General features: G+C 34.7%; 1 protein-coding gene across 6 annotated transcripts in view; it reads right to left on the bottom strand.

Moving 5' to 3' along the window:
* VPS54 overlaps positions 1-13715 on the bottom strand; it is an 85687-nt gene that overhangs the window by 31876 nt on the left and 40096 nt on the right. For 5 of the 6 annotated variants that reach the window (XM_088903175.1, XM_088903177.1, XM_088903176.1 and 2 more), the window contains exons 6-14: positions 12915-13071; positions 12706-12794; positions 9710-9966; positions 6171-6342; positions 6017-6100; positions 5515-5927; positions 4958-5111; positions 4136-4217; positions 2522-2601 (exon numbers count right to left, since the gene is read on the bottom strand). In XM_088903175.1, the coding sequence (XP_088759301.1) occupies positions 2522-2601; positions 4136-4217; positions 4958-5111; positions 5515-5927; positions 6017-6100; positions 6171-6342; positions 9710-9966; positions 12706-12794; positions 12915-13071 (1488 nt within the window). The remainder of the gene's footprint in view (positions 1-2521; positions 2602-4135; positions 4218-4957; positions 5112-5514; positions 5928-6016; positions 6101-6170; positions 6343-9709; positions 9967-12705; positions 12795-12914; positions 13072-13715) is intronic. The other variant, XM_088903179.1, reaches the window with a different exon arrangement.

Genomic DNA, 13715 nt, shown 5'->3' with positions numbered 1-13715 from the left:
TGGACCCAACCCCATTTGCAACAGAATCAGAATTATTCTTCATAGCTTTAAAACCTGTCCTAGCTTCAAAAGGCTTAAGCGAGGCATAGAACAAACTTGGACAACTCGAGCCCAACTTCATGGCCTTCCACGTGTCTATTTAAAGTAGCACATTCAAGCTCATGGCCCACAAGGCCCAATGTCTTAAAATGCTCCAGCTCATTCTCACTCCCATAGCCTTTCGCATTCCCAAACAGTTCCCCAAAATTCAAAATAATTGACATGTCATTAATGCTGCTGGTGACCACCTGTTCGTAGGACCTTCAACACACCGGCCCTTCCCCCCTTCTAACACACCAAATCATTCAACCTACTTCTTTTTCCTTTCCTAGGTAATGTTAACCAATTTCGTAAAAACTCCAAATTCATTCATGTTGGAGTTTATAGGGGTATATTCGTAATGTCAATAAATTTTAGGGACTTGTATGTATTTATGGAAGGAAGAGGGGCCTGTGTGAAATTTTGATAAAATTTGGCCTTTTGCTTCTTTAAGCCATCAGTTATGTGGGATTAGGGTTAACTGAGAGTAGATATTTTGTTGTGAGTCTGTAGAGAGGTCAGCCCCATGTATCTCCTCTCCAAGAAACTCTTTTCTTTCTACTGGGTCAACTTCCCCTTGATTCTAGTCTCCTCAAACAAAAGATTCTTTGCTTCTATCTTCAGGAACCACCTCCAGTGCTTCATCTTCTCATGCATATTTGAAGAATCTTTGATGCAAACAGTGCTCCAAATTTCCAAAGATTGAGAAGAATATCATGAACCTAGCTGAGATTTGAATAATCCTGTGGCTCCCAACTCAAGTAGCTCCAAGAAATCAAACCTTATTTCTTAATACAAATATCCTACCAAATTTTAATTATGCTTCTAAAAATGCATGGTTCAAATACTCCAATTTACAAATTTTAAAAGGTTTAACAAAGTTATATTTTAGAAGTAGAAGTATCCAGTACTTGGTATTATAATGCCCATGTATTCTATCCTACATTGGTATGCCAGGCATGAACAGGTATCCTGGTATCATAGCTTGCATATCAATCAAACGAGTAAAATGAGATAGAAAGTTGATGTAGGACTGATAACTAGGAATACCAACTTGATTCTGGACAAGTAGCTTTGATGCAAATTAATGTAGGATAGGAATGACTCAAGGATTAGTCTAGGAAGGCCATGATGGGATAGTAAGGGTTTAAGGATGATTTTAAGACTAATGGTAGAGATTGGTTAGGTTAGGAAAGGTTTCTAGGCTTAACTACCAGAATTATAGACTTGTTACAACATAGTGAGCAACTTCAAAATAAAGAAAATAAATCTAGGATTGGAATTATTCAATGAAATGCTTTGTCATCTTAATGAGTCAGACTCTTGGACATGTGTCAGATTCCAACTCCCATGTCTGTATCATGCAACATTACTGCACAACCCTGAAAGATAATATCTACTCTTTACTCACTGCATCCTTGATCTCCCAATTCCTCCTTCATTTTGCACACTATTTCCAATTTGATTGGTTGCACCTCTTTTTGTGCCCCCTGTTACCCAAAGGAACTATCTTCTTGTTTTCCATATTCTCTTCATCACCTCAAGAGGAGCCCTAAGGATAGGGAAGGAGTAGGTTTGCAGAATAGAGTAAGGCCTAGATATTTAGGAGCCAATCCAAAACCTGACAACTAAGGATCTTTGCACAGTCATGTAGGAATCTTGACCCAAGTAAGATATGCTTTCAAGCCTAGAAGCCTAATCCCTCAAAAACCCATAGTTTTTGAATATGTCCATTCATAATAGAGCTTGCATATCACTTACAAAGATTGTCTCTGCTCCTCTTAAGTTTTCACCTATTAAAAGAATCAAACTAATGACAATCACTTAGAGTGCCACTAGTGAAGCCAAATTTCTTTAATCACTTGCCGACATTATGTAAATCACCAAAAGGGTCTACTTTTTACTTCTAATAGTAATATATAAACATTTTAATTAAAAAAGATGAATTTAGGACCTCTATCCCAATCTTTTGTTGTATATGTATTTACTCCCCTATGTTTTGATATCAAGTAATAATTCCTCAAAATTATTAGATAATCTGACTACAAAAGTAATTAATCACTATCATCATCTAAGCCTTGTCCCAACTGTATGGGGTCAGCTACAAAATAAGAAATAAGAAAACCTGTAATGTTGAAAACAATCACAAATCTCTACAAGGGGCAAATTTCTCAACTTCGCGATTTTCCCTATGCTACTTCAGTTAAAGGGGTAAATTTCCCAACTCTTTCTCTCTCTCTCTCCATCAGTCAATATTGGATGCAGCTCTGACAACCAGTGAAACCCATTTATTTATTATATACTAGTGTTTCAATGTTGCACCAAACAAATGGTTCTTTAAAATGTGTTCCCTATTGGACTTTACAAACATTCAGATGATGTAATTCTATCACAAAAATCAAGTGATGAAGTGAAAGATTGGAGGGAATGTGTATAAAGATACCTGAGCCACTCGATCAATCTCAGAAAGCAACAGATCCTTACGTGACTTGGGTACTTTCAGGAAAAGAACTATTCTGATTTCTTTTTGATACACAGTGAAGCAATGTCAGAATATATCTTGAAAAAATGAAAAAACATTACGAGAATATACAAACAATTTCTGGATTAGATGCACTAAAATCTTACAATTAAAAGAAACAGTAACAATCAAAGAAGAAGAACCATGTCAAAAGCTCATAGAAAGGGATTGCTTGCAGTAATCAAAAGTTCAATAGACACAAAGAAGCTTTTTAGACAAAAATTATAAGGAAAGAGCAAGAGAAACCAAAGAGAGAAAATAAGAGAGAAGCCTCTTTTTGTTGTATAAGGAGCATTTTGATAGTGGTTGAACTGAATGACTTATGTTTTGTCTTTTAGTAAACAAAATAATTAAATAATAAATATTTGACATTATGGTAAAAAATCCAACTTCATTTTCAGCCATTGAGGAGCCCACAACCTCCTTAATAACTTATTTACAAAAAGAAAAAGCAATAAACAATTTAGTCTAGACCCTTCATCTGTTATCAAATGGCCCCTAAGAAGAAAGAATACAAAAGAGTGAACCATCTCTTAAGCCTGCAAAAAGGTAATTGTACTGTCCAGAAGGGGATTGCTTACTTTTCAGGTATGGATTGCTTACTTTTCAACTCCTCCCCACCTTTTGGTGGTAAGCTATAGTAGCAACTTGACTATTGTATTTCATTATCTTCATTCCTAATCAGATTCTTTATACCTTTTATGGTTTGTCATAATACAAGATATGTTGGCCATTTCCAAATCCATGTCAATGTGTCCAAAACTGTGTCTATGTCAAGACAGAATCCCTCCTATATTGAACTGTTTTTATCATCTTTGTTATCGTCTAATCCTTGTCCCAGTTATATAGAGTTGGCTATATAAGTCTTGTTTCACCATTTCATTCTGTTCAGTGCTATATCCATCAATAAATTATGGGGCTTAAATCATTTCTTATTACTTCCACCCACGTCTTTTTCAGTCTGCCCATAGCTCTTCTAGCCCCTTCAACTTGTAACAGATCACTTTTCCTAATGGGTGCTGTAGATAGTCTTCTATGCACATGATCAAACCATCTAAATCCACCTTCTCTCATTTTATCATCTATTGGAGGCTGGAACTACTCTTAGGTTACTTTGTATGACTTCATTTCTAACCCTGTCCTTTCTAATTTTACCACTCATCAATCTGAACATTTGCATTTCTACCACTCATTTTCTGGGCATGCTGTTTCTTAACTGCCCAACACTGTGCTCCATACAACTTCTTTATAGTAAACTAAAAAGGGCAGTGCAGTGCATGAGGCTCCTGCCAGTCTGGGAGGGATAGATGTATGCAGCCTTACCCCTGCACATACAGAGAGGCTGTTTCCAAGATTTATTTATTTTTGACAATCTGTGTCAGCAAATCATTCTAAAGTTAGTTGTATCAAGAACTAAATTACCATATAGCAAGAGTAATAAACTAACTATATTATTACTGCATATTCTGGCCCAATAGTAGCACAGATGTGACAATTTCTAATGATAGAATACATATTGGATTTGTTATCACCTACCTGGAATAAAGGCATAAATGAAACTAATAACCTGACTTGCTAGAGCCAAGTGCTTAGAAGTTATGGACTTCAAACCAGCAACCTGTGATAAAAAAGAATACAGTTAAGCAAGAATAGGATTACTACTTGATATCATAGTATTAATATAGAAAGCAGAAGAAACCAATTACTGGTTCACTAGAACCAAAATACTAAGAATATCAGTGATGTACGATTGATGAGCATACATAATAATATGCCAAAACATATTCACATAAAAGACTGACTCCCTTGCAACATGGAAGTTGAGAGGGAGAATCATTAGGCAACACTATGATATTGTTGTGGGGGTGGTTACATGGAAACTACATTTTAGGCATCAGCTAATTTATTGAGTGGACCTTCTAATCAACTTTCAAATTAGGCTTCAACAAGGTCAGATCAATTTCACTTTTAAATTTTGATTCTTCAAAGATGAGAAGTTTAACAGAAAATATTGAAATAGTATAAACTTTCCTCCATTAGAAAAAGCATTAAGGTAAATGGAATTTTCTCTGAAACATAAAAGTTTGTTTAATATAGACATGATTAATACTCATAAACCAAACTAATACAAAAAAAAAAATAGTAATATAAATTGAGTATGATAAATTTAAAGAACAAAGTTTCTATTTGATGTAGTATCCCATTGGCATAAACAATATCCATACAAAACACAAACATAAACATATGTTTGCACATAGAGGATCTCTTTGCCTTTTATCTCAGTTTTCAATTCAACAACAAGGCTTTCCTCTTTAGAAGGCATGTGATCAATTTGGTGCTGACAATAATAAAATCTACCTGCATGGCGCCAGCTCCAAGAACAAGTTGACAGGTTCTTGTGTTAAAAAATTTTAAAATTTCCACAACACGATGCACGATTTCAGGTGACAATGCTGGCAAAAGATTATTCATATCAATGTACTCTGACAACAGCTTCAGCAAAATTAAACCACTGAAAAAGAAACAAATAAATGAAGTTAGTTTACTTCCACACATACACTATTCAATATCTTTATCAGAGTACATTGATATAAAAGAAACAAACAATTGCATGGTTCTTTTTGTATATAAAAGAAAAGGAAGACTTAAGTCTAACATATATAAAACAGTGTCAAATAGGGACCTGAATAAACTAAATCACATTGAGTTCTAAGATATGAACAAAAACATTTAATTGACACATCACTTTTACAGAAATCACACAAAATTTGATTTAAAGAAGAAACAAGAAAGAAACACAGTAGATATGCCAAACAACCAATTCAAACTGAAGGCTTGTAAATTTGAAGGTATAGAAGCAAGCAAGAGGAAAGATGCACCAAGAATTAAAATACCCATGGGAAAGAATAACTAACCAGTTTACCATGTGATAACCAACACCTTTATACACAAGAGTCTGACAAGTGGATTTTACATGCTCCTTTGTATTATTATCATCATTCTGAGATGAACGAACAGAAGTTTGAGTTCCTTCTTGGTTTTCTGCAGCCTTGGTTTTGACTTCTATGGTGTCATTTGATGAAGTTTTAATGGAACTACTCTGTTCAGTATTCTGTTCAGAAGAAGATATTCCAGTATCTAACACGATTGAACCATCATTTCTTGAGACCCCTTCAGCACTTATTTCTATATTTCCAGGAACATCGGCCTGGTTTCCATTCATTAGAGATTCAGAATAAAGAATTGAGTCAATGATTGCTTGAAATTCATCAGGGATATCTACTGGACCCCATGACTCTTGGTCAAGAATTGCCTTGATCTTTGCCATCTAGGGTAACAAATCGGAGCTGTTAGAATGGCAAGAATGTGCATATCTCACACAAGCTAAACACACTTCACACCTCATAAAAGACTAACCCGAGAATCATGTTGAAACTCCACAAAAGCTTTTGACTGTGATTGTAGTGTTCCACGGATGCTATAGCCCAACCTTCCACCAATCTGTTTATTTGAAAGTAGTTTAAAATAATAAGCACAAATTTAAAAAATGCTCCTCAAAGATTGACAATACCTTCTCAGTAGCAGTTATGAAATCTTGGGTGATAGTATATATGCTTAAGAACTCCTGCACTCTTAACCTAGGATGAAGAAGAGCTCGAACACCAAGGAGCTTAGCCCATCTTCCATGAGCAGCATCACAAGCTGCAAATACAGCTTCAGTATTCTCTCGCAAAACATCGGCTCTGTTAGAAATCATGTCTGGTTAGAATGCTGAAATTATATAAGCAAGCAACAAATCTCTATCCATATATTAAAACTGAAAATGACAACAAGCTGTATGTTAAGGCATATAATAAAGAAATTAAATAACAAGACACTAATCCAGAAGTCCATAAATTCAACTTTCTAAAAGATAAAAAAATATGAAAGCAGAGCATAGCAAGCTAACAGCAAATTCCTTCTTATGGCTCTCCAACTTGACTTTGTTATCTTCATTAACTTTCCCCGATTTGTGTGTCATGTGTAGTGATGTCATAGAGAATATCTAGGATAACTTGGTAAGATTCCATGTAATCAAGATTGTAACTAATTTAGTCAAACAAAATAACTTTTGCCAATATCACATGGTAGTTGCTTTGTGTCACCATAAGAACTATCTAACCCTGCTGATAATTATTAACTGGATACTCAAGCAAACAATTTTGGCAGTATAAAGATGCAAGCTATATTCCTGGCATCCATTTATACTGATTTAATTGATATTTGATTTGGTGTGTATTGTATCAGTACTGATTATAGAGTATATGGACACACTACGAATAGGCACACTACGAATAGGCCTGTATCCCATGAGTCACACATATTGGGCCGATATGCACCCGTATCGGCTTGTATTGCATTGTATTGGACAATACTCACCGATATGAGGCAATATCAACTGATATGCATAGAAAACATTCCATCTCTATTAAAAAAGTTGCAAGTTAGGTGATTTGAATGCAAGTGGCCCAACGCCCAAGACTTAAATGCATCCTCAAACCCCTGAACCATCTTCCATCATTTGATAATAAATGAAATAAAATAACTTTTATTAACTTTAATGTCCACATGCAATCCAAATAACTAACACATGTTTGTGTTCAACAACTCTAACTAAAGATTAAAAAGAATAATATTCAAAATTAGTATTTTCTAAACTAAAGGAATAAATGATATATAAAATAGATATTTATATCAAAAATGGTTTTTAATCTCAAGAAATTTAGACAAATAAAAATAGTAATAATAAAATAATTACAGTAGTACCTAAAATTTATAAATTTTCAGATGATATGTATCTTAAAATTTTTATAAATTATTAATTGATATTTTATTTTTCATTAAATAGCAACATATTTATTATTTACAAAAATAAGATATTCTCTACAAAATATTCGAGAATGTAATATAAAGTGAATCTATAAAATCAACTAACCTACATTTATATCAAAAAATTGATATTTTTTACTTTAAAAATCTATAGAAATAAAAATATTAATAATGGAATAATTATTTTACTAAATAAAATTTATGAATTTGCATATGAAATGTATCATAGAAATTTTAATAGATTTGAATATTTTAACTTAACATTATAATTTTTGTAAATTTCATTAATTGATATTTTAATTTACATTTTATAATAACATATATATTTCTTACAAAAATAAAAATATTGTTTACCAAACATTAGAATTAATTTTTAGTTGCCTTTCTTGTTAATGTTAAAAATTAAAAATACTAATAGTAAAGTAAAAAATAATTAATATAATAATTTCATATGTTGTGTCCCTTGGACTTTAATAGAAAATAAAATAATAATGGCTTTGAATGTATTAACTTGTAAAAATCCATATAGTATGTGTCTTGGACTCTTGATTGATGCATTATCAATAAAATTGTATAGTATCTATGCATCCCCGCTACATTAATTGTAATATATTTCTATTGGTTTTGATTGATGCATTAACAATCTATTGGTTTTGTGTATGCACTTCCCTCCCTCTAAATCTTAACTCTCTACATCAATTTCTCTTTTTTTTTTTGTTTCTAGTTTTCTTATCTTCTCTACAGGTCTGGTTCAAGCATGGATTTTTTTTTGATAAGTAATTTTATTAACAGCAAAGAATTATCAGTACAAGCTTCCCGTGGGGAGGTGAGAGATTCATCTCATCCAAAGGCAGTAGAATACAAATAAAATACAGGTACAAGTTACATTTGAACCCAGAATAAATAACCCCTTGCTTGGCTAGAAAAACAGCCATTCCATTGGCCGATCTCCTATCCCATTTAAAAATCACTGTTAAATTGCTAGTAAGCCATTTGATCTTCTTAAACTCATCCCTGTATTCCCAAATAACTGTCTTCGGATTTTGCAACCATTCCACTCCTGTTTTGGAATCTCCTTCCACCATTAGCCTGGTAAATTTAATTTAAACATGTGATTAGGGAAGTGGAGAAGATTGCAAAGGAGGTTGAGGCTGAATTTAAATGGGTCCAAAGAAGTGCAAATGGACTAGCTGACGGTTTAGGAAAACAGGGGGCATTGAGACAGCAATTATTTTGGGCTGCACCGTAATGAGGGATAGAATAGAGTGATTAAGGGGGATCAATAGTCCCATCACCAAGTTGTATAAACTGTTTACAATCTGAATTTTAATAAAATACATGTTTACTGATAAAAAAAAAATTAATTCATTTGCTAACTGTAGGCCTTGTAGAACTGCCAAAAGCTCAGCCCTGATTGAATCTCCCACACCGGTGGACCTGAAAATAAAGCAACCACTTGTCCATCTTTGTTTCTAAAGACCCCACACCAATCCCAGAAAGGCCTGGGTTTCCACAATTGCTTCCATCAAATTTAAGCCTAATGAAATCATCTACAGGAGTAGTCCAAGGAACAGAAGACAGATTCCTTCTAGATAAGCTGGGAGCAACCTCTCCCCAACTCCTCCACAGGTCATCATAGGAAAACTGAGAGGTCTCCAAAGTTTTCACCCAGTGTATCACCCTAGACAAGATGCATTATTTAACAGCTTCAAAATTCCTTTCCATTTCAATTATAGCTATCAATCCAACAATATTTGCCTCAGTGGTTCAATGGTCTTACCACCCACGTAAGGTTTCTCTTCTTTTGAAATGTTATTGATTTCTACAGAAGCACAAACCTTCAACAGATTATTCCTCTTAGAAAACCTTAAAATTTCAGCACAAACCCCTTTTTATCACAACCAACCCCTAAAGAAAAGTTTATACTTTACCCTTTTCTGTTTATAACAAAATTATTATATTAAGCATCACAAGAAAAAAATATTTTACATGCATGGGGAAAATATTATCTGAGACAAAAACATAAAAGTTATATGTAAAAATCTCCTCTCCTAAACATTCAACATCATGATAATTTGTATAGATTTATTTCATAAAAATAAAATGAACTTGTCATTTAAAAAAGTCAAATAGCACATAATATAAAATTCTAAATAGTGAAGACTGTATTTAGTAGAATGTCAGAGACCAAGTCATGTCAGTTGTACAAAAGGTTAAAAGACCAAATAAAGAAAAGCTAACCTGAAATTTTTTGACATATTTGATTGACTTGAAACATCATTTGCCTTTCCCTGAAAGGAAGAAACCTTGGTAGCATCCTTCTGAAGAGAATATGGCTGATATGAATTAAGTTGACTATCACTCTCTTGAGATTTTTCTGCAGCTGCTGCACCCCGTGTTATTGCTGCAGCAACAGAGTCAGCAGCATAGCATCCATCCAGGCTGCCCATGATCCACTCAATAGCCTTTTTAACTTCAGCAGCCCGCACTAAATGTGCCTGCATTCACTAAATAGAGGAATTACATCAAACTTAAGACAGTATTTACAGTGTAGCAGAAAAAAATGGATGAAAAACCTTGAGTTCATAACCCAATGTTGGTCCCAGCTCTCTGGGGTATTGGGAGGGGTGGGCTGGATACAGTCCTAATGTTAGGCATTGGGTAATTGCCCGATATAAAAAAGAAAAAATATTACAACCAGTGGATTGGATACAGTCAGTCCTAACGTTAGGCATTGGGTAATGGTCCAATATAAAAAAGAAAAGATATTACAACCATATCTCCTGAACTGTGAACCCTTTCCCCCTAATTTTATTATTTTCCCAGCATTATCATTGATAGCAAAGGGAATAGGTTGACCTATGTTTGGTTAGGCCAGGTGTTCTTGGGTCCAGTGAAGCCTAAATACTATGGGCTGGGCCAAACCAAAGACCAAACTCAGACCAGAATGTGGGCCCAAGACCATCCAACTATAGACTTGAGGAATAGTGTGGACTTAGGCCAAGTTGCCAACACATTTCACAGCTTATGAAGCTTTCACCATTCAGGGATGATCTCAATTCTCAGCTATGGAATCACTATTCCTTCAAACCATTAAAACTTTATTGTGCTTACTATCTTTACCTTTGATTTCTGGGTATTTCATATTTTTTCTTTTGATAAGTAAAAGAAATTCATTAATCATATAATATAAGAACTACAAGCATCCCCGGGGGATGTGTGAGCTGCATCTGCTCACATATCAGCAGCTCACACATCAGCAAATGTCACGTTTCTTGTTAGCCATTTAAATTTCTTCATTTTGTTTCTGTAGCACCAAATCAAGACTTTGGTTCTTTCAACCATCCTACAATCAGCTTAGAATCACCTTTAATCAACAAGCTTTCCATGTTTAGCTCATATGCAATCTGGACTCTTTGCAATAGTTCCATCAACTCAGCCCTTATAGAGTCTCCCACTCCCATTGGCCAAGAAAACAAAGTAATGATGCGGCCTTCCTTATTTTTCCTAATCCCTCTAATTCCAAAGGGGCCCGGGTTGCCTTGACTGCTTCAACCAAAATTTAGTTTCACATATCCTTCTAGAGGGGGCATCTACACTGAGGTTACTCTTTCCTTTCTAGAATAACTTCCTACCACCACAAACCAATTCCTACAAAGGTCATCAAGGGAGAATGGTGAGAGAATGGATCTAATTTTCTGACGACCCAATGTATATGGCCCTTGTCATCACACACTTATGAATTGAGGTAACCAAAAAATTTACCCGTATCTTTCTTGAAAGTACTGGCTAACCATGACATTTAGTGCAGATCTGGCTCTTGGGCACAACTAACAAACTTTTCTCAAACACCATAATTAATCCCCATTCCCATTCTCCACCAAGAAGCTAATATCAAATACAACCTTATGGTGAAATCTCATGATACCTTACCATAGAATACTCCATATGTGGATGATACATCCCTGGACACCAATCAAAAAAGTTGTTGCTAACCATTCTTCCTCAGAGTCCCCTCCTACCTACTGAACCTCTATATAACCACTTCCCAAACAATGGTTTGTTTACAACCCTCCCCCTCCAGAAAACCACCCAGCTATCTGGGATCTTGAGAGGGGTGGACTGGATGCAGATCCAGCCATTGGTGTTTTTTTATTTTCTTTTCTTTTTTTAGGACAATGTGGCCACTGTCAGACCCGAATCCAAATTCTCACACTTGTCAGACCAAAATTTTACCATTACACCAAGTAATGGCCGCTTACATCTAAATACCTGAACTGATTTCAAAAAGAACTTTCCCTTAAGGATAATTGTGGCAATTACAACAAGGGCAACACATCCTTTCACTCCCTAGACATTTTTCAATTTTTTCTGTTCTCTCTTGTAGATCAAGCCTAAAAGAATACTCTAGAGTCTAGACAACTTGATCCACACATGCATTCCCCCCACCCCACACCACTTGAAACAAAGGGATGACCATATTCAAATGACTATCCAGGTTCACCATATTAAGGAGGTAACCTACTACCATTTCTAGAAGTGCACATGCTATTAGCACACCTAAAATCCATTTCAAAATGATAAATCTATCATCACATGCACTTAACCATTTTAAGTGAATCTTTCATTACTTTTCAATACAACGCAGTCCCTAGACTTCTCTAGAACTTCATGGTCTTTAGTGATTCACTTTGGTGACCCTTTTCCATCTTTCCCAACATCCTCTCTCTTCCTCCTGATTTTAGATTCAAAGAAGAAATTTAATTGTTACAAATTCAATGAAAAGAAAATAGTCAAATATTTGTCATATCAAAAAACAAAAAAAAAAAAGAATTGCACATGATGCTCAAAAAAACGAGAGTACCAATTGGAGAAAGAAAAGAAAGGAATAGCAATCCAAGAATTCCACATCAAAGACAGAAATAAGTGAGAAAAGCCTTTAGAAAGCAGAAGAAGAAAATACCCAAACTCCAAGGTGCATTTTACATCCTTAGAGGATGATCCTCTAAGATATGGTAACTGTTAGCTTTATTGAGTAGTAACAAAAAATGGTTTATGTACATGCAAGCCAAGCACCCCTCTTTTTAGGCTGGCCTCTGCCACCAAAGCCATACTCTAAGTCTAGGATATCTTCCCAACCCATTCCTTGTTATTTCTTTTCACATGGTGGTTACTTTATATTCACAATATCAGAAATAATAAATAAAGAAGAAAAAAATAAGTTAGCATTACCATACCTTTACAACCTTGAAAATAGCATCCAAAAGTTGAACAAAGCTTTCGGGTGAAAGGTTTCGCAACTTGCTTGCAAGTGTTGAGCCCCCACCTGAGTCATAAGAAACAAAACAGAAGAACAACAAACTATTGTAGAAGCTAAAAACATTGACGTGAAATCATAAGTGAAAATTCAATAACAGAAAATAGTAATTATGCTATTGAATCTGACCATCCCCTTCAATTGCTCTTTCCCCTGTCATCAAATCAGATTCCTGAGGTCGGGCAACCAGAATGGGAAGTAACTCTGCAACTGTTGTCTTAATAGCAGATTTCATATCAGCAATCAGTGTATCACGATATATCCTCAACACAGAAGGGAGTTTTGCCTGAAAAGAACCATGATCCATGAGAAGATGCCCTAAATAGAATTTATAATGCAATTCCATTACTGAATACGGAAGTGCCCAACACAACAATGCAGATAACAGAATATAAGGATGATTCAGTGGTTGCATTTACATAAAGGGCACACTTGACTCTTAGGGCAAACATTTCAAATATGGAGCTTCAATCATCTTTATAAAAAATAGAGGGAGACTAATTCTACTTGCCTCTCAAATGACCACTTGCATAAAACACTGCCTAAAACAGAAGCAGCTGGAAACAGAAAAACAAATCCTGATTTGAAAACTAGTTTTCCTTTTTTTATGCAGAATTGCCACATTAATGTATAAAAAACATAATGTAATGGGAGTGTTATCAAAGCAACGAATAGTCAAACAATCAGTCAGTTGAGGACCATTCCAACTGATCCACTAATGACCACTTGACCTAGTCAACAACAACATTGTTTTAAAACTTAATTTTTTCCTGCTTGTCTCTAATTATTTAAAATTATCCTGTATATTCTTTAAAATTTCATGTTGAAACATAGTTGGGGTGATTCTGTGATTCTAATATATAAAATATAAACATAGCAATAAATAAAATATCTGTAGAGGAGTTCTTGTAGGTCTTCTTCTAATCAGCA

Source organism: Nelumbo nucifera, chromosome 4 (assembly GCF_055504915.1).
Source record: "Nelumbo nucifera cultivar China Antique chromosome 4, China Antique-T2T, whole genome shotgun sequence".
Classification (NCBI taxonomy): Eukaryota; Viridiplantae; Streptophyta; class Magnoliopsida; order Proteales; family Nelumbonaceae; genus Nelumbo; species Nelumbo nucifera.
Note: the sequence above shows the minus strand (reverse complement) of the source record. Positions and strands in the feature narration are given on the sequence as shown.